This window comes from Oryzias latipes, chromosome 17, assembly GCF_002234675.1.
Source record: "Oryzias latipes chromosome 17, ASM223467v1".
Classification (NCBI taxonomy): domain Eukaryota; kingdom Metazoa; phylum Chordata; class Actinopteri; order Beloniformes; family Adrianichthyidae; genus Oryzias; species Oryzias latipes.
The window spans coordinates 17,501,264-17,529,162 of NC_019875.2; the positions used below are offsets into that span (position 1 = coordinate 17,501,264).

Genomic DNA, 27,899 nt, shown 5'->3' on the forward strand with positions numbered 1-27,899 from the left:
TGGCGCGATTGTTTGAGAACTGTCGGCGCCTCGGTTCCTCCATTTTGTGGGGGGGGGTGTCATCAGCATCTTATTCTTCGTGATCCATCCAGTCTTTTTTTTTTTTTTGCTTTTTGGCTGACCTTGCTATCTTTGATTTATTCCACCGGACGCAGGGCAGGGCTCGGGATGGCTGATTTTGCTGATGCTCCCTTTGTTCTGCCTCTCCATTCCTCCCGGTGGCGTCTTCTGGCTTAGGTGGGTTTTGAAGTGTTATGTGCCAGTTTCCTTCGGCTGTTGTGTGTGTGTCGTGTTTTTGACTTCAATTCTCAGAAGCCCTGTGCTGGACTTAGTGTAATTCTATTGGGCCCTTTTGTTCTGCATTTTGTTTTTTGAAATGTTTCTCTGTTCTATTTTCATCGTCACCAGTCTTTTGCGACTCCGTGGTTGCAACTCATGTTTTTTTGGATCTCGGCTTCTGCTTATTTAAGGAAGGCGTATGGTTCTCTGCCCGTCTGGATTTATTTCTGCATGAATCTCTAGTTTGTGATGCATGCCTCTCTGTGATCTCTCCCGTTTGTGCGGCACGTAATTTATCCCATCTTTGGAGGTGAGATATGACTCGGTTGCTACTGGGCCACCCGTATTTTGCTGTGTGCTTCCTTCCCCACTGTCATCCGTTCATCTTGTTTTCTCGTTCTGGGTAGTTCCTTCCTGGGCCCCCGTGTTCCCGTTGTTCTGGATTTTTTTGTTTTGCTTTTCTGGTCTCTAATTCTCTGCGCTTAGCGTGGTTTTGTTATAACGATGTTTGTTTTAGGTCTTCGGTCTCCCTCCACTTGTTTGTGGCTCCACCCTCTTTTGGGGGAGAGAAAAAATGTATGAAAACTTGTTTTATGAATCTTCGACCGCCTGAAAATGTTGGGTTGCTAATCCAAACGTTCAGCTCTAATGGTCCATCAACTGCTCATGTGGTCCTGAGATTCAGCTGTGGAGGTTATTACAAGCTTATTTCAAGCGTGCGATAATAAATAGTAATGTGCCATCATTTAACATGGTTTAGTGTTAAATAACTTATATTACGAGCTAAATTCCTGGCTGTAGAAATTTTTACTGATGCTCTCTAGCTTCAGTTTCAAGAGTAAGAAACTTTTTGTTGCAAACTAATCCTCAGTCTGCCCTGCTTTTTAGCATACTTTTTAGCTTTTAGCTACTAAGAGCATCTCCTTTGAGTCTTATTGTTAACCGCCTCTACATGCATGAGGTTCAGCCATTTTAAATACTATCAGACTCTATGATCTCTCTTCAATCCCAAAAAAAAAAAAAAAAAATCTTCATTATGGTTTCCAGGCACCCCTTTGCCATTAACTTCATGTTATACATGCTTTTGTTGTCTACCTATTATGAACCAATGATGTCAAGTATGTAACCTCAAATCTAGCCGAGCCGCTGTCCATGCTACGTGGGATGGCGACCTTCCTCATCTACGTAATCTCCTTGGACCTTGGTTATCCTTCTATTCGCCTGTTCCTCTGTGGCCTTCCTAAGGTGCGCCCCTCCGGAAATGAATAAAGGTTACTTCTCTCTTACTATTGGTGCATATATAAAAATATATATTTTGGTGATGTATTACGTGCAGGTTCCATATAGACTGTCTTTCTTGTTGGAATCTGTGCTAATGGCTTTTTATGGTACTATGAATACACAGATAGAACCTTCTCTTTAAACTCACTACTTGATATCTCTTTCTCAGTGTTGTTATTAAAAGGACTTTATTACCTTTCATCTTAAGCTTTCTACACTAATCAGGTCTATTATTTATGTATTCATTGCCAAGACTAATACTGCTTTGTCTATCTATGCATCGCTTCCTGAGCCTGTGATCCATACTCCCTGGTCAGCAATTCAGTTTCTGGAGGATGATGTCAAGCCCTCGACGAAGTCGGATGGTTTCCTAGTTCCAAAGTCTCTGCTCGTCCTGCAGCTCCCCTGCAGATTGTTGCCCCTTCACCTTTATCTGGATATGCAACGACGACTGCATTCCACGCACCTACTCTGCACTGAAGTGATGGGGTGGTAAACCTCTTTAGAGTTTCAATGAGTTATCTTACTTGAATCAACTGATATGTTAGTATCAGAATGGCATACAAAATCTCAGATTATATTTTATTGAAAACTATTTGCCGGGTGGAAGCCTCAAAGTTAAGACGTTCTAAGCTGTGTTACGATATGCTTGTAACCTGAAATTCAAGATTACTTAGGCTCGTATCTTATGAGCCGGATGGAAGCATCAAAAAATTATAGCATTAAGCTCATTCATAGTTCTCAGATGGAAGCTTTTAAATCATGGATATCACTTAAGCTTTATATTATTCCAGTGGAAGCTTCAGACTTGTTTGTAAAGTCGTGCCGTCTACTTGCCGCTATACTCGAAATGGAGTGGCCCAACGGTTTTTGGTGCCGGGTCACAAATGGCAGATCCACTAGATAGTGTGTTCCCTTCTTGGCACTGTACTCGAACGGGAGCGGCCCAACGGTCAATGGTGCCGGGTCACACATAGCAGACTCAATAAATAGTATGTTCCCTTCTTGGCGCCGTACTAGAACGGGAGCGGCCCAACGGTCAAAGGTGCCGGGTCACACATAGCAGATCCACTAGATAGTGTGTTCCCTTCTTGGCGCTGTACTCGAATGGGAGCGGCCCAACGGTCAAAGGTGCCGGGTCACACATAGCAGTCATACTTGTAAGTCTGAATATGGAATGCCTCTGAAACACACTTCATCTGATTACATACTAATATACATTTCTTTCCAACCTTGATTAAATTGGTGTTGGGGGTATTTATTACCCAAAAGTTTATGTAAATTTGTCTCTTGGAATTGCACAGAGTTTTATGCCAAACTAAAGGAAAGTGAAATGCAAAGTGAAATGCAAAGTTAAAGCAAGTGAAATGCAAAGTGAAAGCAAAGTGAAGTGCAAGTAAAAGGAAAGTGAAATGCTAACTTGAAGGAATGTGAAATGCTTACTCAGAGGAAAGTGAATGCTAACTTAAAGGAAAGTGAATGTCAAAGAATGTGAAAGCAACAAAGTATGTGAAAGAAAACTAAAAGATGTGAAAAATAAATATTATTACTACTGCATGAGTTGTCTGACTGAAATGACAGTTTTGTCTAAAATCATATTTTGAAATGTTACTTTTATTTATTTTTTAACATAAACTGACAATTGGAATATTGCTTGGCATGGGCTGCTCTATTTAGGTCGAGCCTGTGCTGCAAACTTTGTAAACTTCCTTCCCAAAGGAGAACCTGTGAATTTAACTGAATATAAACTTAATTAACCGCTACAATTGCTGTGGATCCAGGTTACAATAATCTGTTAGTTAGTCAGCCAGTTAATTGCACACATGAACACATGTTCAGCTGTCGTTGCAGGAAAGTAAGGAGAAAACCAACTGATGAAAAGTAAAAAACAACTATTCCGACTACAGTTTGGTTGATTTGTTTAGTGCAGGTTTGTTGGACTCAGGCTGGTTTCTCGAGGTAGTGTTCTTTCTGTGAAACGAAAGGGGAGATTGTTAACATCAAGCAAAAAACAAAAACAACAATATTTGTATAAAGCTTTTTTTAACCAGCAATCCTAAAACCTACTTCTGAAAAGTTTTTCTTCTTATGATTAATGGATGTTTATAATTATGCATTATATTTAGATTTATAAATTATAATTGTATTAAACATAAATTTATGTCCTACACAAACACAATTAGATAAAAGTCAAAATAATAAATATAATTAGTAGCTTTAGTATTTTTTCCAACATATGGGTGAAAATATTGATTTTCAGCAATAACATTTGACTGCTCATCTTGACCCTGGTTTTTCTACAGAGCTGTCACCCACAAACTGCTTTCTTACAGTTTTCCTTCCGCCTCGTCAGTAGAATCTGGGAGTTCCCTTTTTCTGGTTTCAGGAAGCAGGTAGCTCAGAGCTCCACTGACCACTGTGAGGCTGCTGTAGACCACGATGGGTATGGACCAGTGGTACACAGCCAACATGTTGAGTAGGGGTGACAGTAACCCTCCAGCTCTACTTGCAATTGAGCCCAAACCAGAAGCTGTTTGCCTGAAACAAAAATAAATGTATCTCCATGATTAATGATTATTTATGCAGCTTATTAATATCTCCTTTGAATAGCTAAAGTTAATACTCTTAAAGTCCCACTCCAATCAACTTTTGATCTATATTAAAAGTACATGGATCTAGTTGTCTACAACTGGATGCATCAGAATGGAGCAGAGCAGGAAGCTTGCTACCAAGTCACTGCTACAAGATTTTTCCGCCGGCATTTTATCATCTGGTCCTGTTTCACAATGATTTGAATAAAGAAATCCACCTAAATCAAATTTAATCTTAATTATCTTTAAATATGTCCTCCATCATCTGAAAAGGTGACAAGAACAAGTTAAAGACACCCAAAAACGCGATTTTCATGGAAGTGGGCTTTTAAGCGTTCAAATGTAACTCAACAAACAAATGAGGTTTTGTTCTCTTTTTTCACACTTACCGAAACGATGTTGGAAACAGCTCCTGAACATACAGACTACAAACTGAACCAGCCCAGTTGGTAAAAAATCTCCCAGCAATTGCTAATGTAGTCACAGCAATGGCATTATCTGAAACAAACAAACCAACAAACAGAGTAAAAAAAAACTGTGGTGGTGCAAAGCTTTGGCTATGGGGGTCCATGCACTCCAACTGTGGCTTCAGCACAACCTCAACCTTTTTGGCATCCAGCATTTTTTCATGAACATGTTTTAATTTTGTTTTTGGTCAACTATTTTAGGGATCAACTGTCTACTTTAATTTAATAAAGTTGGGTTTATAATTAATTATAATTATTTATATATTATTTATATATTGTAATTATAATAATTACCTATTTTCTGCAAGCAAATTAAAAAAAAAATCGGCTTCAGGGTTGTACCATCTTTTCTAAAACAACTAGATGCCATGGGAAATTGATATCTTACAATATGATATAAAAACTTTGGGAAATCTTTATGATAATAGAGTCTTTTAAAGAGACAACTGACATGAAGTCTTGGTCGTACTCTAGTTTGAGTCTAGAGGGGGGATGGAGACTGAGGGCTGCGTTCCTGCTCGTATTCTAACATACCCTCTGGCATGTTGTAATTGGCTGGACACACCCGATCCAGGTAATCAGTCATAAGTGGGCCACTGATACTTGGCAAAGCCTGCAGACACACCAGCCCACCAGAATGGAGCTCCCCACCTCTGATTTAGTGCATCACACCCACAGACTCTGGTTTCCTTCATCCGAATGCACTTGAACATTTCTGAAAAAGGGTTTGTTTCTGTGGTGAGGGATGAAAGATTTGGCCTCAGCTTTGTTTCATGACCAGACAGATAGCTTTAAACGGCGCTGTATAAGCTGTTAGTCGCAGCAATATCCCTAACTGGGCATAAAGTATTTTTTATCAGCAGACTGGACTTTGATCATCTCAGTCTATTTTTAGGACAAAGAAAGTTCGTTGGGTGTTAAAAGTAACTACTTGAGGGATTAAATGAGGATTAAATCACAGAGAATCTTGATAATGGCGAAGAACCTTAAAGTCTATTTATAATTGTTTTAATTTTACTGAAATGCATTAGGAATGGCGTAAAACCATTTTTCATACGCTGGATGGAGGTTGAGCCAATCTGAAGGGTGTTGTTACCTTGAGGGACGGCCAGGATTGAAAAGCACAGGAATCCTCCGATCAACAGTGTGGACATGATGGAAACCTTCCTCCCCACAAACTCCAGCAGCCAAATACACAGAATGTGAGCCGGCAGTTCAGTCAGGCCAAACATGGCCTGAGTCAGGAAAATGTCCAAACCAAAGTTTCCCACGTTGAAGGAAAGGCAGAAGTAAGTGAGATTCAGCGAGAACCTGTGGGAAAACGGACAAAAGCTGTCAATTGCCCCTTAGGTTTGGCTCGTCTCTGTGTCACATTGGTGGAGCTGGTGTGTGCATGGTGAAGTGTGACTTACCATGCCATTATTATGGTAAGGAAATACTTCCTAAGAACAGGGGATTGGAAAAGAACTATTATGCCTCCCTTTGTCTCAGTTTCTTTCATAACAATCTGGAATGCACAGAGATGAACACAACATCACGCTAACATTTACTCCTCATAGCCTCTTTTAAGCATTTTAGTTTCCTCAAAATAAAATCATCTTTTCTGACACTATGCAGTCTAGAAGCTGCGTCGTTATAGTGGAAGAAATTCATTCAAAATTTGCCTCTGAGTTGTGAGCGGGTTTACAAGTAGATGCATCAGAATGGAGCAGACCAGTGAGCATGTGCTCCGCCCCATCAAGCTTTGGTGCAATTTCAATTAGGTAGATCTACCTCCGTTCCAGGTAAGATGAGTTTTTGCATCACTCACTCCACACATCTATTGAGCCTTCACTCTAAACCAATAGCTAAATTCCCCATCTTTCTTTCTTTCAATCACAACCATACTTCTGCTTTTAAATTCATGACCGTTTATCTCTTTACATTCTAGACGGTATTACTGGCCCTTTTCTGGAGTGGGTCTTTAAAATCTATCAATTTTAAATGAAACTACAGCTACTGATGTTAGTTATGTTTTATTTAAATTTCATTTTGACTTTGCATTGAGAATAAAAATTCTGAAAGGGTACCTTTTCCAGAATGGAGTCTGAAATAGTGCGTTTGTTGATGGCTGCCACTTTGGTAATGAGCAGCTTGGCTTCATCTATGCGTCCTCTTCCCAGCAACCACCTGGCTGACTCTGGAATGAACCTGTCCAGAACTGGTCAATCACTCTTGTCACTGCTTGTACTGACCAAAGCAGAACTTTTTGTAACAGTGAAAAAAAAACCTGAATGCACACCATATGTAAACAGAGACAACAGTGAATGGAGTCGCTATAATGAACTGAGCCATTCTCCAGTTCCTGATGTAGTATATGAGGCCTGCAAGGACGGACTGCCCCAATGCACCGAACAACTGGGTGGCACAAGCTCCCCATGACCGCTGGGATGGACCGATCCACTCTGTAACTGCAAACATGGAGTGGACATGAACATCAAAGTCAGGGCAAGAAGTCAACTGACAAATGAAAACTGACACAATGAAGCCTTATAAATGCAAAAAAAAAACTTAAAAAACTAGATTCATGCAATTCAGTTTGTTTTGTGATTTACTCAAATGTATTTCCTTCTTGTTGATGAAAATAATTGCAGTTTAAGTTAAGTGCAAACTGTTATTATTTCCAATAACTACATGAAATCAGCCTCCTTTAAATGAACTAGTTTATTTGAATCGTGGGTTAACCTTCCTCTAACCTGCTTTTAGAAATATTTCAGACAACGCTGCAGAGTTTCAAACATGATCTGAGTTTAGACAATGTGCAGATTGCACTGTTGAATGTTGGGATTACATCCAAAGGAAGATTTCACTGCCTTATTCTGTGAAGATTTTTAAAAACAAGGCAGGGAAAGGGTCAAACATTGATAAAGAAAAGGGGCTAAGTTAAACTCTTACCACATGTGGATTCTTAATTAAAATTAGGAAATGGTTTACATGTTTTTGGTTCAGAAGAAGAAGAATTTAGGAGCTACCAAAGAAAAAGTCTGATATTGCCTTATATTTTTTTTAAAGTGATAAATGAGTCAGTTTGGATGTCATTCTTTAAAGTGAAGGATGAAGAGGTAAAGCATACCCAGAATAACACTGTTAAGTCGATATCCTCCATAGCCAATCCCCACTATGAACTGAGACAACAGGTACAGGTACAGGTTGGGACAGAGGCCAGTCGTTACACTAAATATGAGCATCAGAAAAACTGGGATCTGAGTGGCACGCTTCCGACCGAACCTGGAAAAGACGACATTCTCAAATCGTGAATAATCCTTTCCCAATGAACACATTTTAATGACATTTTTGCATATACAGTATAAACTAAAATTCTAATGTTTTTAATTCTTTAATTTCGAATAAAAGCCTATTTCTTGAACACTTACGATTCAGCAAATGGTCCAAGTAGAAGACATCCAGCCAGGATTCCTGCCATGAACACAGCCTGTGCCACTTCTTTCAAAAAAGCCTGGTCACAGACTAGATCAAACTGAGGACAAACAATGATCTAAAACTTAGTAAAGGAGAGACACTTCAGTTTATTGCTTGCTATTTCACTTACATCAGTGACTATGGTGGACTCGTACTTCATATTGCTGTAAACCCATCCGTTGGTGCACACTGTGGTGTCGTTGAGTCCGTACTCCCGGATGGTCTGGATGTCCCAGTCCACTGGAACAAACATCCTACACCTGCTGAAGCTGCCATCCTCCCGGCGGGGCAGAGTCAAGTTCAGCTGCTCCTCTGTAGTCAGGTTTGGGGCAGACTTAAGGATCCAGTCGGTGTTACAGTGTCGCTCCGGGTCTGACTCAACAAAAATCAGACTGGCGAGGTGAAAAGTCAGAAAAAGACTCGGGAAGCAAAGTGCAAACAAAATGGTTTTCTGAAAGAGTCCGAACTCTCCAACACTCTGCAGAATCTCCCCGAAGTCAGTCATGGTGAGGGTGCAGGTTTCTGTTTCAGAGATGCTGCTGGTGAGTGACTTTTAAAACAAAGCCATCAATGTTTAAGCCCTCAGCCGTGAACCTGAGGAGGGAGGACAAAGCACTTCAATAAATGCCTTTTTAACAAGACAGACCAGCTTTTATAACCTGCCGTTCTTGGACTGTTTATTGAGTAACATGAGGATAACATTGTTTGTGCTTTGGCCTGAAGTCCAGTTACAATGAACTCATCGACTGACAGCAGCATGAGATTTAGTGAGAGTTACATAAGAGCAAGGTGCCGTTTCCAGTATATTTATAACGCTGGGACGCCTTGCTCTTTAGTTTATGGCTGAGAAAAAGTCTTGTTCTACATTTCGTAATCTCTTATAGCAAAGACGTTCGGCATGTTTTGCAGAGTTTAGACGTTAAAATACAGCAGTCATGGACGTCATTCAAGTTTTAGGGCATCAAATCAGAGAAATTATGTTCCTTATTTCTGCAGCAACACCAACAACTCTCTTCTAATGCTTTTTAAGCGACAATTACATAAACAAATGTTGTTTTTAGGCTTCCTGACCTCGATCAAACATACCTTTACGCCAGCATTCATTTTTGAGTTGTTCCCAAAAGCTAACATAGTTGATTCTGTAAATTGATCCTACTAGCAGCTCTTTTCTCTCTCCTTCCACTGTAAGCAGTTTGGGATGATGCCCCACCCATCTTTCAGGCCAGGTCTTACATGATTGGTTACCTTGAATAGGTCCAGATCCCATGACTTTTCTTTTATACAGTGTTCCCTAGAGAGAAATGAGGACCTTCATTGACATACATTGACGCATTTTGCAATTAACTTCATCCTATATGGTTTGTATTACCTCACAGTTTCATTCATTCATTCATGAAAAAAAAAAGGATGAATGAATGAATTTCCTCACAGTTTAACATTTCTCCATGGACAGAAAAACTGATAAGTGCATGAAGGCCACCCTGCTGAAAAAAAATGGTTTTGGTTTTTTTAATATGTTCTTGTGGCATTTTTCTCATGATGGAGGACATATAGACAATTAAGTTTAAAATTGCATTGTGAGTATTTCTTTATTCAAATTTTTGTGAATCAGGGACAGACAAAAAATGCTGTTAGTAAAAGCTTGTAGCAGTGATGTAGAAGCTACAATCAGCAGGCCACAAGCTCCCTGCTCTGGTCCATTCTGATGCATCCACTTGCAGACAAATAGATTCTGGCACATCTTCATTTTCCTCGGCTGAGCTGACATCTGGCTCAAAGATGTAAGGCTGGATGGCATCAATATTGCTCGTTTTTGTTGCACCAGTAATGTTAGGTTGGGATTATAAGGGGCTTTAAGATAGCAGGAGAGCATGTAAATGGATGAATGGATGATGAGGGGTAGGGGCGGGCTTACTCTGCTCACAACCGCTCTGACTGCTCACAACTCAGAGGCAAATTTCTGAGAAATCGCTGCTGCTCTGCAGAAACTATGTCCTAGAATACGACAGTTTTTTTGTTTTAACTAAAAACGGAATGCTGTGACAATAGATCAAAAGATGGTTGGAGTGGGACTGTAAGGTGACACTATCTTATATAGTCATTTCCCCATCATTCTAAAATGCATGAAAATGAAGCATTCCTTCATTGCAATATGCAAACTCTGTTTTTTTTTTACAAACACAGTCTTGTCCAGGTAAAATACTGCTTGTTTTAGGATGTAATACAGTGTCAAATGAGTCTTTTTTGACAAAGTGGTTCAATTAAATTAATTATTTTTTACATAGCCCAATATCACAACACAGTTGTCTCAACGGGCTTCACCTGTAATTGTTTAAAACATGAAATCAGTCATAAAATACAATAGCTGATAAACTAAGCTGATAAACTAAACTAAACTAAACTAAACTGGGGAAAAAAGAAGAAACCTCAAGGGTGTCCACATGAAGGAGGGACCCTCTCCCAGATGGACAGGTGATGTACCAGAACCCTTAGAGAAGAATTAGCTTATCTAACTCAACAACTACATGTTTAAATAGTGTAGCAGATTAACTTCATCCAGATGGAACTGGGGGACAGTGGGGGGCATGAGACAAGCCCGTGTGAGCCACAGCAGGGGGAATAGTCCGCCCTGGCCCGGTTTATGAAACCATCTTCCTATTGCGGAGAAATATGTATTATAGAAGTAATGAAAATTGTAATTATTAACCCCAAAATTACAGTAAGTTAGGTATTGGAGCAATTAGTTCAATATTCCCTGATTACTAGCTAGTCTGGCAATAAGTCTGTCCAAAGAGGAATGTTTTAAGCCAAACTTTGAATGTAGAAACTGTGTTGGCCTCTTCCATGAGCTGGGAGCTTATTCCATAAGACAGGGGCTTGATGACTTTACCTCCAACTTTACTTTTAGAACTTCTGGGAACCACAAGCAGTCCTGCATTGTGTGAGCGAAGTGTTCTGTTTGCTTGTTAAGGCACTATGAGATCTTTAATATAGGATGGGGTCATACCATTTAAGGCCTTATAGGTAAGCAGGAGGATTTGGAATTTGATTCTAGATTCAAGTGAGAGCCAGTGAAGAGAAGTAATGTGTTCTTTTCTGCTTGTTCCGGCTTACTGGGACTTACTTATTTCAAATAGAATATTTTACAAAAACAAATTACTTTTTGTTCAAAAAGGAAAATACTGGGCTAAATATTTTGTAGTAAAATGTAGTGCACTTCATATCAAATGCTCAAAGCAGTAAGACAAATATTTTTTTTTTCAGCTCGAGGTCAGTCATGCTTTAAAAATTACTTGTCCAGTTGGGCCTCATAAACTCAAAAACTTTCATTTTTGTGCTCCTTAAAGTGAAGCTTTACTGGAATAAATAAGGAAGATTTACCTCACTTCCAGGTAGGTTGGGTTTTTGTTTTACACCCTCATCAACTAGGCCTTCACTCTGAACCAATAGTTAGATTTCCCGCCTGCTTTTCTTTCTCAACTCACCTTTAACCCTTGTGCTATCTCTGATGACCCCACCCTTACATTGATGTGTTCTCCCTACCGTGACAAAGGTGGATAAAGGTGGAAAGATTTCATGTAATCCATCGACACCAGTGAAGATCATAAATCATTGAAGAAAAAAGGTTCAGAGCACTGTCTAGTGGGTCCAGATGACCCAACTCCCAATGTTAAAGTGCCTAGGATAGCAGAAGGGTTAAATTCATGACTGTTTGTCTCTGGACCTCAACAACATCAGCATCTAAAGGCTCTGGGGTCCATCTAGTTTTGTTTTGAGCTTATCCAAAGGATGCAAGACGTTAATGGCCCAGATCCTAACTGCCAAAGTATATAGACTCGTTTCTGCCCCTCTTTCTGTATCACAAATAATTATTTTTTCTCATTCCTTGGATCTCTCCTTATTCAAATGTCTCTACAACTGTTTTTTAGAGCCAATATGTGTGTTTTGTTTTGTTATAAGCAATGTTGAATTTTTTTAATTTCCTTTAACTGGCTTTTATTAGACAATAATAAAGGTTTCCCTATAGAGGCAAACAGTTCTAAGGTTCTCTGTTTGGTCTAATTTTCATTTTACGTTGATGGACTTTCATTTCATTATTATGAACTAAAATCATTAACGCTGATTGTTGGTAATCCAGTTGTGCTCCCAGTAAAATCACTTTGAAAAACAAAACAATGTAATCAATATTACATCATATCATCCCTCTTCTAAATGTGAAATACATATTTCACCTTAGATGTTCTAGTTTTGCAAATAATATCAGAAATTTAAGAAAGTAACTTAATAGTAATAAGAAAGTCATGTGATCAATTACAATTCTGAGAGTGATACTGTAAGATAAGGGAGAACTTCTACACATACTACATTTTAGAAGTAATATCCACATTTCTAAGCATTCCTGCCATGGACTGGCCAATGGTCTAGGGTTTTCCCCGCCTTCATCAAAAAGTAGCAGGGATAGGCCCCAGGAACCCCAGGACCCAAACCAGGAACAGTAAGTTTGGAAAACGGTTACAGATGTCACACTGAGGAAAAAAGCTTTTGTGTTTAGCTTAAAAAAGGCTTATTGATTAAATGTTTATGCCTTGCCTTTAAATGCTAGACAAGTCAACAAAAGAAAAGAAAAACTGGTTTCAGTAGTCATATTTAAGTAAAGAAATTCCTGCAACGTTTCCACTCGTAAGCCTCTAAAAATCCTAAATTAGTAGCTTTATATTGACATGTGGGTCTGCAGCTTTTTTTATTAAAGCTGAAAACTCTTCATTTGCGAGTAATATTACCCTTCAGACCCCCAAAATTAATGTTATAAATACTTGATCTTTAAAAAATAAAGACAAAAAGGAATAACACAAACAATGAACGCACTCTGTACTCCATCATGTAATTTTATTCAAATACTAAAAATCAATTTCTAAGCACTGGACAATGTAGATCGTCAGTCAAGGAATCTCCTTCACATCTCATCACATGCTGCTTCCAATTATGCATGAGCGGGAATCCACATCTTTTAGATGAAATATTTTAAAATATATTTGATATGGAGAAAGAAAAGAGACACGTGTCTGGCTGATCCCTGAGGATCATCATCCAAGAGCCTCACTTAGAGGCAGAGAGAGCTTTTCGGTAAACAATAAAACAAAAATGTGCAAAAAGTCTGTAAGACTTCCAGCAAAAACTGATCAATTCCACTGAGTTCTTGTCACGCACGTGTACACACACACACACACAAACACACGTGACCATCAACCTTAGCGAGATGACATCCAAACAGTGGTTACAAGCTTCATGTCGTCTCAAACCACACATGTTAACACATCAGTGAGATGGCAAAAAAAAACTAACATTAACGTTCTGTGCATGATTAGTAATGCTGTGACAAAAGTGGAAAACACTACAAAAACAAATCCACCGCCGTGTGCTCAAAAATAAAAGTTTGAACTGATCAATATTTACAAGATAAATACACTCTTTTTTTTTTGTAAATCGGACAGCCACTGCATCTACAATGTTACAAATTCTGTTGGTGTGAAATGGAGTTGGCGTCAAATGCACATTTACATCTTTACACGTACCATTTGCCATCGTCAGCTGACCTCAGCTGCGCTGCAGTTTTCTGCACAAAAACAAGCAGACGGCTGCACTGGGAGTGTTTAGAAAGCAAGAGAATCTACAGTACTGTGAAAGCCACCCGCCTGAAGACGGAAATAAACAAAAGAACTAAAGCACTAGTTGGTTTCTAAGAATGTTTCCAGGCCACTTTTCTGAACTTTGAAAATCTGAACTTGGTGTGAGATGCAGCGGAAACTGATTTCTCGCCAAATTCACATTGTGTAGCGTGGGGGGGGGGGGGGGTGAACAGTTTTATGAAAATCATGCAGAAATGAAAGCTTCACTGTTGATATGTTGTTTGAAATGTGAAGGACATGTAACCAAAACACTGATGCCAAAAGAAAAAAAACACACACAAAAAAATCAATAAAATAAAAGAATCGGATGTGCACACTGCACTGAGGGACAGAATATTCACATTTGACCAAAAACTGCACAAAGAGATATGACGGGAAATGCGAGTGAACTGCCCTGTTTAAGGCTTTACGTCACTTTGGAAGAACATTTTGACATTTTTGAAGCACACAAACGCTTCAGAATGTGAAACCCCTTCAGCACCAGCTGTCAGAACCCTTTCATCACTCATCACAAGGCTTCAATATTACTCAAAGGAAGCGCGGGCTGCCTACCCATGAAGCTGGTCATTTGAAATGCACACGACGCAGTTTGATGCTACACAAAAGCAGTAAAATGAGCAAAGCATCGATTCCAATCGCTGAGAGGAACTCTTGCATAGACGATCAGGCAGTTCTCACTGAGAGAAAACGAACCTCTAATATTAACCATCAGCTAAACGCCAAATGACAGAAGTGTGGATTTCAGCATCCAAAACTTCAATTATGTTTTAAAAAAACACACACAACAGTAATATGGAGGACAGAACTATTCTTTCAATTCTGACTTTTACAGGAGTCTTGTTCTTTTTATGTTAGAAATGAAAGTGGTACTTTTGTGTTTCCTATTTTATGGATGCAATTCCTTAAAAGGATTGGGAAAAATACAACACTCCCAATGGTGGAAATATTTCCCCTGAATACACTAAATCCTACACTATCTAAGGCTGAACTTTCCACCTTCTTCAATTTCATAAAGTGCCATGAAAAGGTGGCACAACTAGAGTTTTGTGGCACAATGGAATGGGAAAAAATAATAATAATAAAAGAAAAAGGCAATCATTTCCAGTGCTGGCAAAAGAAGGTCTGGATTGTGCTCGTTTGTGACAAAGAAGAAGAAAAAGAAAAAAGAACTAAAACTAAATGGGGAATTTGTAAAGCTGATTGCATTTCTTCTCCCGTTTACTGTATAAGCGCACTGTAAACATTTCACGTGTGATTCCTGTGATGAACTGAGCGTCTCCGTGTGGTCCTCATGCATCCTGCAGTAGCATCGCACGCCTGCCAGCCTCGCATCTCCTCCTCCTCCGTCAGCACCCTTCCTCCTCTCCTCCGTCTCTCCTCTTTGGCAGTAGTAGTTTGGAGTAGACTACATTGCAGCCGTGCATCCTGTTTCTTTCTGTCCTTCGCTGGCGGCTCCGCTCCACTTAACTGATGCTCAGCTGGGCAAATCCGATGAGTTTAATATCGTCAGGAATCTCAGACTCCTCTACACCAGATGCCTGGAAAACAAAGACAAACTGTTTCAACATTCATGTTTTAGGTCAAACTATCACAAATCTGAAATATTTTAATGTCCGTACCAGCTTAAAGGTCACACTTCTGTTGCTTTGAGGATCATCGACAATCTTTTGCAAATTGGCTGCAACTAAACGAGACGTAACAAATTTACAGCATTAAATTTATTAAATAAAATTTAAAAGATGACAAAACTTTTGACTGTAAAAATGTGTAAAAATATAGCTATAGGTGTAATTAAATGAGCAGCAAGAAAACGTACCAATGACCAAGTCCCTCCCATCAACCAGACCTGCTGAGACCAACTCCTGAGAAACTCCATCAGCGGAGTCTGAGGACAGATGTGAGTTTATGCACAGCATGTTCAAACAAAATACAGGGAGAGACAAGACGGAGAGCTGCTACCTCTGCCTGGCATGAACTCAAAGCGAATGTCATTCAGCTCTTTTTTGGAGTTCCTCAGTCTGAGGACGAGGCTGATGGGAACGCCGGACGAGAACGCCAGATCCTGAAAAAGCAGAGCGCTCATATGAGGAATGGAATGCAAAGAAACAGGTAGTTTATTGACCTAAAAAAAAAAACGTATCATCTTTGATGTAAATAGAAAAACAATGTGATCTTTGATAAAAAATAGAAAAAGGTGAGATAAAAGGTTAAATGAAAGAAAAAGAAAACCAAATTCGCATGACTTTAAAAAAAGAAGGACACCCAAAGTGGTTTCTGGTAGACTGACAGTCAACAATTTGTTTATTTCTGTAAACATACATTTGATCAAATTAATGTAAAAAGCCAGAGATAAGCTACAAACTGCATTAAAAAAAAAAAACTTTTCTAACAGTAAAATGCAAATAAAATTGTAGCTTCAGTGTGACAATGTGGTTTCTTTTAGCATGTTTTGACATAATGTTTTATTTGTTTACACTTGTAATTCAAATTATACCAATACGGCAGAAATACTTGATGTTTTTCCCCCTTCTTGATTAAATGCTAGACTTTATCTGAAATTTTCTTTGTGCTTAAGTGAGTGCCAAGTACTGGTACTGATAAATTCACCATTGCTTTCTTTGGTTTGGTGAAGTATTTCTAAAAAATAAAATACATGTTTCAATATTTCTCATTCCTCACCTGGGCAGCAGGTGCGTGTAAAGGGCTCACGCTCATGGTTGCAGTCTGGGGTGGAAGCTCCTCCCCTGCAGGAGCTGCATTGGGAGGCCTGGCGTGCGCCGCACCAGGAGGCTGCAGAAGCACAGCGGAGCCGTCCGCTGGCGGGAAAAGCTAACAAACAAGTTGGTTCATTAATGGACTCAAACAACTCCATGGGGGGGAAAAAGAAATAATTAAAAAAAACAGAAAGTGAAAGAGACTTGTTTCCAGCCATGCAGATCTCTGTGTGAGGATTTCTATGTCATGTCCACTACAAACTCACTCACCTCCATATTCTGAGAGCCGTCCTTCACTCTGGGAGACTGCAGAACGGACATGACAGATTACCAAGATTATAAAAAACATGCAATACTCATTTCATTCCCACAATGCATTTAAACTGATGGAGTATTAAAAGGATTGAAGAAAACAATAATTTTCACAAGACAGCAGAACCCACAACCAGACATTTAGGTGTAAAAATAGATTACAAGGGATCTATGTTTTTATTTTTCTGATGGTTGAATCTGATGCGGTGATTTCATATACTTCCGTGGAGCCGCTTGAAAGCGACGCCTCCACAAAAACACAAAAGCTTTCATCATTTATATATTCTTCCTAGTTTTGTGTTGTGAAGTCCAGAACTTCTATTTGTTTTTATCGATTCCTCTCAACTAATTTTTTTATATTTCAGAATCATTTTGATTCCATTGAAATAAAATAGAGTAAACATTGTATCACAAATTTCATATACATTTTTCACAAAAAGTAACTTCTGTTTTTTCCAATAAAAGAAAAGAAACAAAGAAAAATAGTCACAGTGGCACCTGGAGGGGTGTCATTGCGTTTTGTGGATTTGGAGAAGGCGTTCAACCACGCCTTGTGTTGCTTTCTTTTATTTGTCCAACTCTTGGCAGAGTCACTGAGTTGCTCCAATTTTTCGATGCCAATTTGTGCTGTTGATGAAAACTTAGGCTTTCCATCACAGCTGTTGAGGTAAATCCCTCCTTTTGGAGTGACACAGGGGCCTGAAAATTGTCCATAAGTTCCCATTTTTTGAACATTTGAGCCAAAAATGGGGCTTGCTTCTATTGCAAAGTTTGAGTTCTCTCTTTTCACATGTTTTTATTTTATTTTTTTTAAATAAATCTGCTTTCTGTCTTAATGAGTCATGCCATTTCTTGTTCAGTTTTCTAGTTCTACAACTCCATTATTTTCAATGTTGCAACTGTCTGTGGGAACCACCAGCAGGTGTTCAGCCACATTTTCTGTAGTAGTTGCCAGGCATCTAAGGCGAGTGGATCTTTGAAAATGTGACTGCCAAATTGAGGATGTTCACTTTGTGTAGGTTAAACACAAAAGGAAAGAAATACAGTTAGTGCCTGAATTGACAATTCACTACTTAGTGTGCTATGTAGGGCGTTCAACATTTTTTAGGGGTGAAAAAAGTGTATAAGAGAAGTCTAGTGTACAACGATGGTCGCTGGATTAACCAATATAGAACACAATGCATTGCATTTGAACAATGTGTCATTGTGAAAAAATGTGTTTAAATCCTTTTTTTTTATTATTATAAAAGATTGCGTCATCAGAACAAATTAGATTCATAAAGTCCTCGGAAAATGTTTATATTTTATAGGTTTAGAAAAAGGGTGAAGTTGTGTTTGGACTTCAAAAATAAAGAAAGCAGCGATGATGTGTCTGAATGGCATTAGATGGTGTCAAACTATTTATTTTTTGGGGGTTAAGGAGCAGTGAGGGAATTCGGAAAAAGCCAACATTTAAGTTTTAATATTCTTTGTGGATTAAGTAATAAAATCTTCACTTATTCTGATTAAATTATTGTTTTCAGAGACAAATATTAAATTAGACTATAACACCCAATTACTTTGGAAGGAAATCATTCACCTGAGATTCAAAGAATGTGCCTAACGCTAACAAGTCACATTTTTACTTTCACGACTTTTGTTAAATTAGTTTTTTGGTGAATCTCCCAGTGAAACTTAAACCGTGTCCACCAAAGCGACCGCATCAGCCGGAGTCAGCTGATCAAACCCTGTAGAGTCTCACCCGCAGTGCAGCCACAGCAGCTTTGCCCTCCTCACTCTCCTCATCCAGCTCGTCGTCGCTCCACTCCCACCCACCGTCTTCCGTCTTGTGGAGACGGCCGCTCGAACCGGGCACACGCCGCACCTACACAGAGCAGGGAAGAAAAGCAGTGCCGACTCATCCTCTGTGGGTCCTTTCAGGACACGGTACAGCAGGAAAAGCGGAAAAGCTCGGAGGAGGTCCTCCACAAAAACGGTGAATCCTCCTGCAGGGATCTGCTTTGGCTCATAGATGCCGTTTGCGCATTGAACATGAAGTGTGTTTGTGAGTGGGCAAACCTTTTTAGATCGATCTGATATGGTGGGGCCTTTCTGCAGCAGAATCTCGTGCAAGTACTCGTTGTTCTGGAAAAGAAAGACCCATTTCTTGCGGAAACTGCAAAAGCCCTCATGAAATGTACTTTTAATTATAGGGAGAAGAAAATGGCTGACCTTGGCCTTTGTAAAGAATTTGTGCTTCAGCAGCTCAGCGGCAGTGGGCCTAAACAGTACAAATACACAAGGGCTCTCGATTACACTCATTATCCAGCTGGAATATCTGATGGAAAGCAAAACAAGCCCACATTTAATCTGAGATTTGCAAACTGACCTTTTTTCTGGATCTTTCTGTAAACACAAAGCAAGCATCTTCCTAAAAGACTTGCCGTATTTCTTCACCATTTCCTTATCGGTGATTCCTGTCTCCAGGCAGGGGGGGTCGTTCTGTAAGGTCAGCATCAGCACCTGCCAAACAGTTCAGATTCAGAGAGCCAGCCCATCAAACCAAAGCATTTCCTCTGACTTTATATGCAAACCAAAGACATTCCATGTGTCATTGCATTACTTTTGACTGTACACATTCTTTCTTATGCTGCATTCAGACTAGGGGCCTGCCAAAATATTGATATGGTGATATATCGCGATATTTAGTCCCGTGAATGATTCTCATCAAGTATCGACCTTTTATTTACGTTTGAAGACCCCGTAAAACCTTATATTAATCATCCTTTGGTAAGACGATTCTTCTGAGGGTAGATAGGGGGCGCCTGTTGCGAGATTGGCTGTTGCGGGCGGACAAAGAAGAATACACATTCAAACAAAAATGGCGGAGGGGGAAAACAAGGAAAATAGCCAGAGCAGCAAGTTAAAAGACACGCCGGCAGTTTTGAAGCTGCATCACCCGGAGTTGTGTGAGAAAGCTGTGGTTATTGCTGGCCTGAAGCTGACACAGCCCGGCATGGATACCACCGTGTCCTGCGAGAGCAGAGGCTATAACAAAGGAAGAACATGTTGTTTAAAAGGGGCTCCGTCCCTGCAGCAAGGTGGAGAACGAGGGATTTGGGTTTTTATTGAAAGCATTCGAGCCACGCTTTGACGTTCCCTCTCGGAAATCCCTGCACTGTACACCCGGACCAAGGCTATGGTTGAGATGGAAACAGCAGAAAGAGTGGCATCCCTGCCCTTAGACCTCCCTTCTCCTCAAAGCAGCGGTAGACGAGCGGCGTCTTGACGCTAAAAAGCCTGTGGTTCTCAGAAAAAACATGAACATATAGACATACATCACATGCAGCTGTTCCCCAAACGTTTTGTTTACAAAGATGTTTACTTTTAGACGCACTTTAAGTTCATGTATTTTATCCCAAATAATAAGTTAAAAAAAGTTTTTTTGATTTTTCTGGGAGATTTTTTTTTTTTTAACACCACATTTGCACTAAACGGTGTCATTTATTTTTTTACAAAGACACTATAATTTAATTTAATAGATTTAATATCTGATTTACAGCTATTTTTTAAAATAATGCAATGACTATGGCTTTGTTTTTCAAAAGTTAATACCAATGTGCCTGGCAGCTACTTCACTTATGCATTTTTTTATCCTGTTCACAACAATTTTGTACTAAATAATGGCTGCTGTTCATGTTCACTATTGTTTAAACCGAATTTTACAGACATTTCCAAATGAAAATTGTCAGTTTGCCAAAGACAGAGTATTGCTGATTTCAGCAATGTTACACAAAAGTCTGTTTTTCATTACACCAAATAGGACACAAGTTGTTCATTATCATGGTGTTTAAAAACTAAAAAATGGGGAAAAATTATCCAAAAAACTGTTTTTCAAGTTCTTCTTTCTTGAAGTTTGATATATCGTGAGTTGTTAGAGACTATATATATAGATCATCACATCATCGCCATATCCTGATAGTATCGATATCGTGAACAATGTATCGCAAATCGTATCGTAAGGTACCCAGTGATTCCCAGTCTTAATTCAGACCAGACGCAATTCGCTCAGGGGCGTCGCGTTTCCATCTTAAGTCAATGTACAGACAGGATCTGAGGTCCGACAGCATGACTTGAGGCTACAACAGCACCCTTGGTACGACTGGACCCTGGGTGGCGCAGTTCGCTTGCTCCAGTTCCATGGGCTCTGTAACAGGCTGGCGACCTGTCCAGGGTGTATCCCGCCTTCGCCCAACAGTAAACAGGACAGTCTCCAGCAGTTGGACCCTGGGCAGCAGCGCTCGCTATGCTGGCTCGCAGGCGGAGAGTGAGTGCCCTCATAGCGGTCGCGATCGCTTCAGCTCCATGGGCTTATGATGTTTATTTTATTTTCATCGAGACAATAATAAAAAGATTCTCCAGTATTATTTCTAGGTTTCCCCTCTCTGGTTAATGCTCAAACTGGGCCACAGACAGATGGAAGTAACGTTTAAAAAGGCCGTAACCCAGGCGCAGCTCTCGCTGCAGGAGTCAAGTGCACCAGGAGAGAATCTGAATGATCTGGTGAATCCAGACACGGTGACAATCTTGCTGATGCCTCTGTACAGCTCTCCGACACATATTAACCAGAGCTACTTGCTCAACAGCATCTATATTTTCCATGATGTGGCAACGAATGAAGTCCAGAAAAACATTTGCGGTTGCTCCGGAGCCCGGGCATCTAGCAGTAAGTTTCACGCGCGTCAAAAGAGAGGCGGCAGACATGGATCGCATCCGGTGTGAGTGCAGCATAACACTGCAAGTTTGTAACACTCTCACCACTCTATTGTCTTTGCGACTTTCATTTATTAACTTAAACTTCCAGTCTTCCGTAGCCAGAGTAAACTCTGCCGTCTTAATCTGTCTTCAGTTAAACCTCAGGTCTCATCTAGAGCAATATTCTTAAAAGAAAACTCGGCCTCCAAAAAAAAACTTTCTGTTCAGACAGATTTGGTTGCAGCACAAATTTATGCAATTCTATGTATACTACATAAACTTATTACCGTAAGTTATTTTTTAATCACCAACAACCAGTCGCCCTTTAGCAATCGTTTCCCACTAACAACCACTAGAGGGCACTGTAGATGTGTGCATCAGTATAACGATTAATCGATGAATCAATTTATCCAACCAAATCGATCTGCCTGAGGCAAATTGTTAATCAAATCGATGTATACCATAAACAAAATATTTGAAAATTAAATGAATTAAATGAATTGATCTATAATTGGATTTGTTCGCAATCTTTGCACTTTTCTCCCAAAAGTGCGTCTTATACTCTGAAGTGACTTACATATGGTTTTTCTTCATTAATGTGCATTTCTTGTCTTCTGTGCGACTTATATTCCAGAAAATACACTGAGTAACTTTACTCAGTAAATAAGACATTTTCTGTGCTCAGCTACCTTCATTGGTGGGTATTTATGATATGGTGCAGCTCCAGTTGCCAGTTCAATGGCTGTGATCCCAAAACTCCAGATGTCAGCTTTGAAATCGTATCCACGAACCTGAAGATGACAAACACAATTCCCATGAAGCTTTGCTGCAAAAAAATAACCAAAACAAAAGCTAAATGAGCAAAATGAGGAAAAGCCTGGATGAGTACCTGCTCCATGACCTCTGGAGCCATCCAGCAAGGTGTCCCCACAAATGTCTTTCGAACCTTGTTCCTGGTCATGTCCCCTCCGGTCGCTAGAAAGGCACTCACCCCAAAGTCTATAGAAAAAACAAGGCATTCAACCTCAATTACCCCACTAATTAAGGGTCCGAGCGTTATTTGAAGAGAAAACATAAAGCGTGAAGTGCCTGCTATTTGAACGGAGCCATCTTCTCCAAGGAGAATGTTTCCGGCCTTAAGATCCCTGTGCATGAAGAGGAGGGGCAAACAATCATCAGTGCAGTTTGTGTGTTGCATATCAGTAGCTGCATCAACACAACAAATAAGTTAGAAAGCCTTATGATACATTGCATTTGCACAGTTAAGACTAACGCAACAGCTGGATTGGTTTAAAGGCTCGATTTTTACACACTGGGGGGGCGCCTGTAGTTTCAACCTGCTGTCTTTGTCCACATAAATCCTGAAAATGACATTTCAAAGTTAATTATTTTAATGAGAAATTAGAGTATGGCACAGGAACAAAAGAGGCCCCTTCTTTCTTTTACATAAAATTAACTCCTTCTATTATGCATTTTCAGTGTATTAATAAACAAAAGCTTGAGCTCTGGAGTAAACGACACGCTCACATGCAGAGACGACAGGTTCAATGTCTAATTTCACACTATCGGAGTCACACACCGATGAATCTGCCCGTTTTTGTGAAGGTACTCCAGGCCCTCCAGCACTTCCTTCAGAATGGTAGCGATGCTAGCCTCATCCAGCACGCCGTTCTTGTGCTCCCCGCGGGAGATGATATGTTTGATGATGTCCAACACCGAGCCTGAGGAAAAAGCAAGAGGGTTGGTCAATCAGAGCATGCAGACATCAACTGATCCTCATTGTAAAGAACAGTCATGTAATTGTCGACAAGACTGCTTGAAACATGGACGCAAAGACTATTTCAGCTACATGTAAGCAAAGTAAACCTTATAGACAATTTGTAAGAGCTTTTCTGATCAATCTACTTTATATTCATGCTTGTTTTCCCTTTTGGAAACCAGCATTTCAAAATAAGCAAACACGTACAAAAAAAAGAAAAAGTTGGTAGCTTTCAAACACTGAGACGGGAACAACAAATGGTTGCATGCCCCTGCTTGTAACTGCTGACAGGAGATTTACTGCACATGCAATCCTTCAAAATCATAAGCTTTAAGGGGGACCTAATAATCTAAATGGCTTCTGAGTGGATTAATACTAATATTAAGTAACAGCCAAAGCCTGAATTTACTTGGGACAAAGAGATTCAGGTGTGATACAGAACATTAGCTCAGGATAAAGAGTTAAAATGGCCCAGAACAGATTCTCCAACACAGCAGTACTTACCGCCGCTGAGCAGCTTCATCACCAGCCACAGCTCATCTTTCACCACAAAGGAGGTATAATAAGAAACGATGTTTGGATGGTGGCACTGGCTCATAGCCTGAATCTCTTTCTGCACACGAAAAAAAAACAAAAAAAAGATGGGGGTCACAGGAGAAGAAGGAAACATTCACTTTAGCTTTGTGTTTAGAAAAATTTCCCCCGATTTGTTCAGGAAGATTTTAATCTCATAAACTCCAACTTTAAATGAAAATAAAAAAAGAATCCAGGTAAACACATTGTATATTTTTATAGAATATATTTGTAAAGATTTTTTGCAGAAAATAGGTCTTTGGTCAAAAACTAAAGTTCATCTCAACACTTTGTAATTGTAACCCTGTTTTGCAATGACATAGCAGGGCTCCAGACTAACTTTTTTCACTAGGAGCACAGTGGCCCCTAAAAAAATTTAGGGGCGCATACCGTAAATCAACATGCAAACCAAATCTACTAATTTACGCTGTATTACTAATAAATACTTTATTAATAGATGCAGAAATTACAATTTGCTGTTTCAAATTCAGTGTCACATTTTATTCTGCACTTTTGAAGATGCAACAAGAAGGTAAACTGACAGCACCATCGCTGTCATGACAGTACAAATGGTTAAGAAAACGGATGGAAATTTATCTTTGTGACACCAAATAGGTGCAGCCAAGATGCACAATAAGCGTGTTTGAGATCACCCAGGTGGACGCAACGCTGCGCAGATCACCTGGTGTGAGACATACATTTTTGTTTTTGCTCCAACATCACCTGTCAATCATCACAAAAATATCGCGAGAAAGGGGTGGGAGCAAGGGGCAAACCTACCCGGACACAGCTGGAAACTGAACTGACTGAAAGCTGCCCTACAGACTACAAAACAATGCATTATGGGACATGTGTCCTGATGGTTTTTGTAGTTGATGTAGTGATTAATTAAAATAATTTAAAATACCAATTGATTAAAAAAGGCTACATTACAAAACATTAAAATAATCATAAAATAAATATATAATAACACAGATCATACTAAGGAGGAGAGGAATATTAAAACTAAATTGAATGTTCAGTCTTGCGGCAGATTCGCCTTCATCTCACAGCCCCCCCACCCACCCGTGGGTGAGATGGCAGCGGTTCATCTCAAACACGTCTATCGTTGCATTTTCCCCACGTATTTTCAGTGTGTCTAAAACTAATGTTGTTTTTGCTCGAGTGTGTTTAAAGTTCAAGCCCCGTTAGCTGTCACGCATGTAGGTGTGGGACATTTATTCTCCTCAGCTGACCCGACTCCCGCGGGAGCGGTGAGCTGCCCTGACAGCCGTGCATAAACCGTTTGATGCGCCGCCGTAACCGTAACCAAAACTTAACCTTCCTCCGGGTCTGTGTTACCCAGAGAAAAGTTCAGCACGGACTGTATGTATTTAGAAAATTACGAGTGAATAAATACGTTCTAAAGGAAAGTAAGGAACTCCTTAATGTGGTCCGGGGAGGGGGCGGTCAGGTTTCCTGCTTTCAAGCCCTGTCATTGTTACGCCCCCAAGAGTCATATACCCCACTGTGATTGGTTGGTCATCTCCGTGCACGACAATGAAAAAGTGTCATTAATACAAACTGGCGGGCTGCAGTAACATTAAAGCTTCATATTAAGGCGGGGGCCGCAAAATATCATCTTGGGGGCCGCAAATAGCCCGCGGGCCGCGAGTTTGAGACCCCTGCTGTACACTCTGGCACTGGTACACTAGCCGCAGGTCGGAAGAATGAATCAATAGTTTGCTTGCTCATAGCTCAGACGCACATATCAGGTTGTGATATTTGTCTCCGTTTCCTTCCCACAGATATTTACGCTCGCGCGAATATCTCTAGCCCCCCCAGACAGTGTGTGTGTCTGCCTGCGTGTGTGTGCGCTCGCATCTCAGATTATTTCATTGATCATTAACGTGCCCCTTCCACATTTAATGTATAAAAAAATACGTAGGGTGGGGGAGGCAAATTTACTGGTAGCACATGTGCGACTGGATGTAAAATTCAGTCGCACGCTCTCAAATTTTGGTCGCAAAATGCGACCAATTGCTCGCAGTCTGGAGCCCTGTATCATAGGTCAAAGGTTTACTGTAGGTCTTCCCCAGGTTTATCACTATAGCTCCTATACTTTGGCCCATTCTTCAATGCAGATCTTCTCAAGAGCTGTGATGTTTTGGGGTTGTTGCTAGGCAAAACAAACTTAAAACTCCCTCCACATTTTCTCTATTGAACTGAGGTCCAGAGACTGGCTAGACAACTCCAGGTTTTGTTAAGTTTTGTCTTTAAAGCTCTCATTGATGGAGGGAGTTTTTCCTCCAAAAATATATACCTACTCCTTTCATCTCAATACAGATCAAGGGTGTTGCACCCTTTGCAGAAAAACAGCCTCAAGCCCTGATGCTTCCACCTCCGTAATTGTACTGGATTTGGTGGTCTTGGGGTACAATTCAGCCGTTTTTCAACTTTGAACATGGGTGACACTTCTACCAAAGATGTTCATTTTGGTTTTATCTGACCAGATGACATCCCAGTCCTCTTCTGAATCCTCCAGATGGTCTCTGAAAAACTTTAGACGAGCCTGTACATGTACTGGTTTAAGCAGGGGGACATTTGGAGAACTGCAGAATTTGAAATCTTAACAGTAACTTTTGTTAATGTCCAGTTCCCTCATGGAATCATGGGGTGTTTCCTCACCATTCTCAAGATCACTTGTACTCCACCAGGTGAGATCTTGCATGGAGCCAGATGGAGGGAATCTTGTATTTCTTCCATTCTCCAAACATTTTTCAACAGGGAATCTCTCCTAAATCAACAAGCTACTTTCTTATTGTAGATTGGTTCATTCCAGTCTTGTTGGAGCTTTATACTTATTTTCTGCACCATTATTCTAATATATTCATTAAAAATCATGTAGGGCATCACTACTCATTTTTAAAAATCTTACCAAAACTTGTTTTGAGAAAGACATTTTCTCTGCAGTACACACACAGTAGCTAAATCTACAGACAGAGATGTAAAACATCTGCACCACAGTAACAATACTTTTTTTAAATATTTTGACCGTTTCTTACCAGGAGCTCATCCATGCTGGTTTGACACTTTTCCAAGTTGATGCGTTTGATGGCCACCTTCTCCTTCCTCGGCTTGCAGTAAGCTGCCTGAACAACCGCAGTTGCTCCACTCCCTAATGAGATCCACATTAACACTTGTAGCCAGCGTAATCCAGCTCATTTCATTCTGCTGCAGATCACCGAGTAATGAAAGTTTACAATGACACGCACAGTCACTCCATGATGATGTCACGCGCTCATATACCATGCAGTTAATTGTGCTATTCATGCTAGCTACCACACCGGAAAGAATCAACTTTAAACAGAAAATTAGTCTATTTTATATGGACTTGTCCAAGGAGTGGCTTTCTTTTAAGCTGGCTGTCTCATACTTTCAGTAGAACACCTCCCTCAGTAAACGGTGCTGCACATTGACTGAGCTTTAGCTAGCATCTAGTTTCGTTAGCAGGACACCGTCTTGATTTAGCTTAGCAAATACCAGATAAGATATAGCTGCAAAAAAAACTACCGAACCGCTGATGATACTGTGAAGTCGTTGCAGGCTGTGACTTCTCCTAGCTGCAAAAGCTAACATGCTAGCAGCGGTTGGACACTGCAGCAGACGGGGCATGCTAGCACTAGCAGGCTAAGCTACTCACCTATCACCTCTTTAAGCTCGTAGTCATCTTTGTCAATCGACCACGACTGAGATGACTGCTCGTCAGCCATGCTTGAAAGGTGCGAACAGGGGCTTTAGAGCAACAATAAAGACGCCGGCAGGACGCTAGCTGTGAAGATCTACTCCATTCGCTCTGCTAAAAAGCTGCTGTTCCGCCGACAACCACTGACGCCCCTGTCAACACAACTTTACGCGCGTGACGTGCGCACTGAGGAGAAGGAGGAGGAGGAACCGGGCTGTCGCCATCTTCAGCTGACAAATGTCAAAAGTGAAATTCATTAAAACATACGCCAGTCTTACCAGGTCAAATTATTAGCATTTTTGCATTTAGTTGAGACGGT

General features: G+C 40.2%; 2 protein-coding genes across 2 annotated transcripts; both read right to left on the reverse strand.

The window, feature by feature from the left end:
• Window positions 1-3,132: 3,132 nt before the first annotated feature.
• LOC101161268 (solute carrier family 22 member 13) lies at window positions 3,133-9,269 on the reverse strand. Its single transcript, XM_011486543.3, has 11 exons — window positions 9,164-9,269; window positions 8,208-8,671; window positions 8,032-8,135; window positions 7,731-7,885; window positions 6,900-7,068; window positions 6,688-6,808; window positions 6,031-6,125; window positions 5,715-5,929; window positions 4,541-4,649; window positions 3,892-4,098; window positions 3,133-3,531 (listed from the first exon to the last, which is right to left on the reverse strand). The coding sequence occupies exons 2-11, from the start codon at window positions 8,580-8,582 to the stop codon at window positions 3,462-3,464; spliced, it is 1,620 nt and encodes a 539-aa protein (XP_011484845.2). The 5' UTR covers window positions 8,583-8,671; window positions 9,164-9,269; the 3' UTR covers window positions 3,133-3,461.
• Window positions 9,270-12,943: 3,674 nt separating this feature from the next.
• Window positions 12,944-27,760, reverse strand: LOC101161509 (serine/threonine-protein kinase OSR1). Its single transcript, XM_023965052.1, has 17 exons — window positions 27,539-27,760; window positions 26,901-27,013; window positions 23,788-23,896; window positions 23,104-23,245; window positions 22,614-22,669; window positions 22,414-22,523; window positions 22,214-22,315; window positions 19,159-19,292; window positions 19,002-19,050; window positions 18,849-18,914; window positions 18,532-18,654; window positions 16,749-16,784; window positions 16,444-16,593; window positions 15,724-15,826; window positions 15,581-15,649; window positions 15,384-15,448; window positions 12,944-15,302 (listed from the first exon to the last, which is right to left on the reverse strand). Exons 1-17 carry the CDS (start codon window positions 27,606-27,608, stop codon window positions 15,228-15,230), a joined length of 1,572 nt encoding a protein of 523 aa, XP_023820820.1. The 5' UTR covers window positions 27,609-27,760; the 3' UTR covers window positions 12,944-15,227.
• Between the last annotated feature and the right edge of the window lie 139 nt (window positions 27,761-27,899).

Excerpts from the sequence above, each read along its gene's own strand:
- LOC101161509 (XM_023965052.1), bottom strand. The coding sequence starts at position 27,608 with ATGGCTGACGAGCAGTCATCTCAGTCGTGGTCGATTGACAAAGATGAC. Across the intron at positions 23,897-26,900 it reads CCAGCATGGATGAGCTCCTG|AAAGAGATTCAGGCTATGAG; the intron begins GTAAGAAACGGT and ends TTTCGTGTGCAG. Across the intron at positions 19,051-19,158 it reads CAGAAAGATCCAGAAAAAAG|GCCCACTGCCGCTGAGCTGC; the intron begins GTCAGTTTGCAA and ends TGTACTGTTTAG.
- LOC101161268 (XM_011486543.3), bottom strand. The coding sequence starts at position 8,582 with ATGACTGACTTCGGGGAGATTCTGCAGAGTGTTGGAGAGTTCGGACTC. Across the intron at positions 8,136-8,207 it reads AGTCCACCATAGTCACTGAT|TTTGATCTAGTCTGTGACCA; the intron begins GTAAGTGAAATA and ends GTTTGTCCTCAG. Across the intron at positions 3,532-3,891 it reads GACGAGGCGGAAGGAAAACT|AAAGAACACTACCTCGAGAA; the intron begins GTAAGAAAGCAG and ends TTCGTTTCACAG.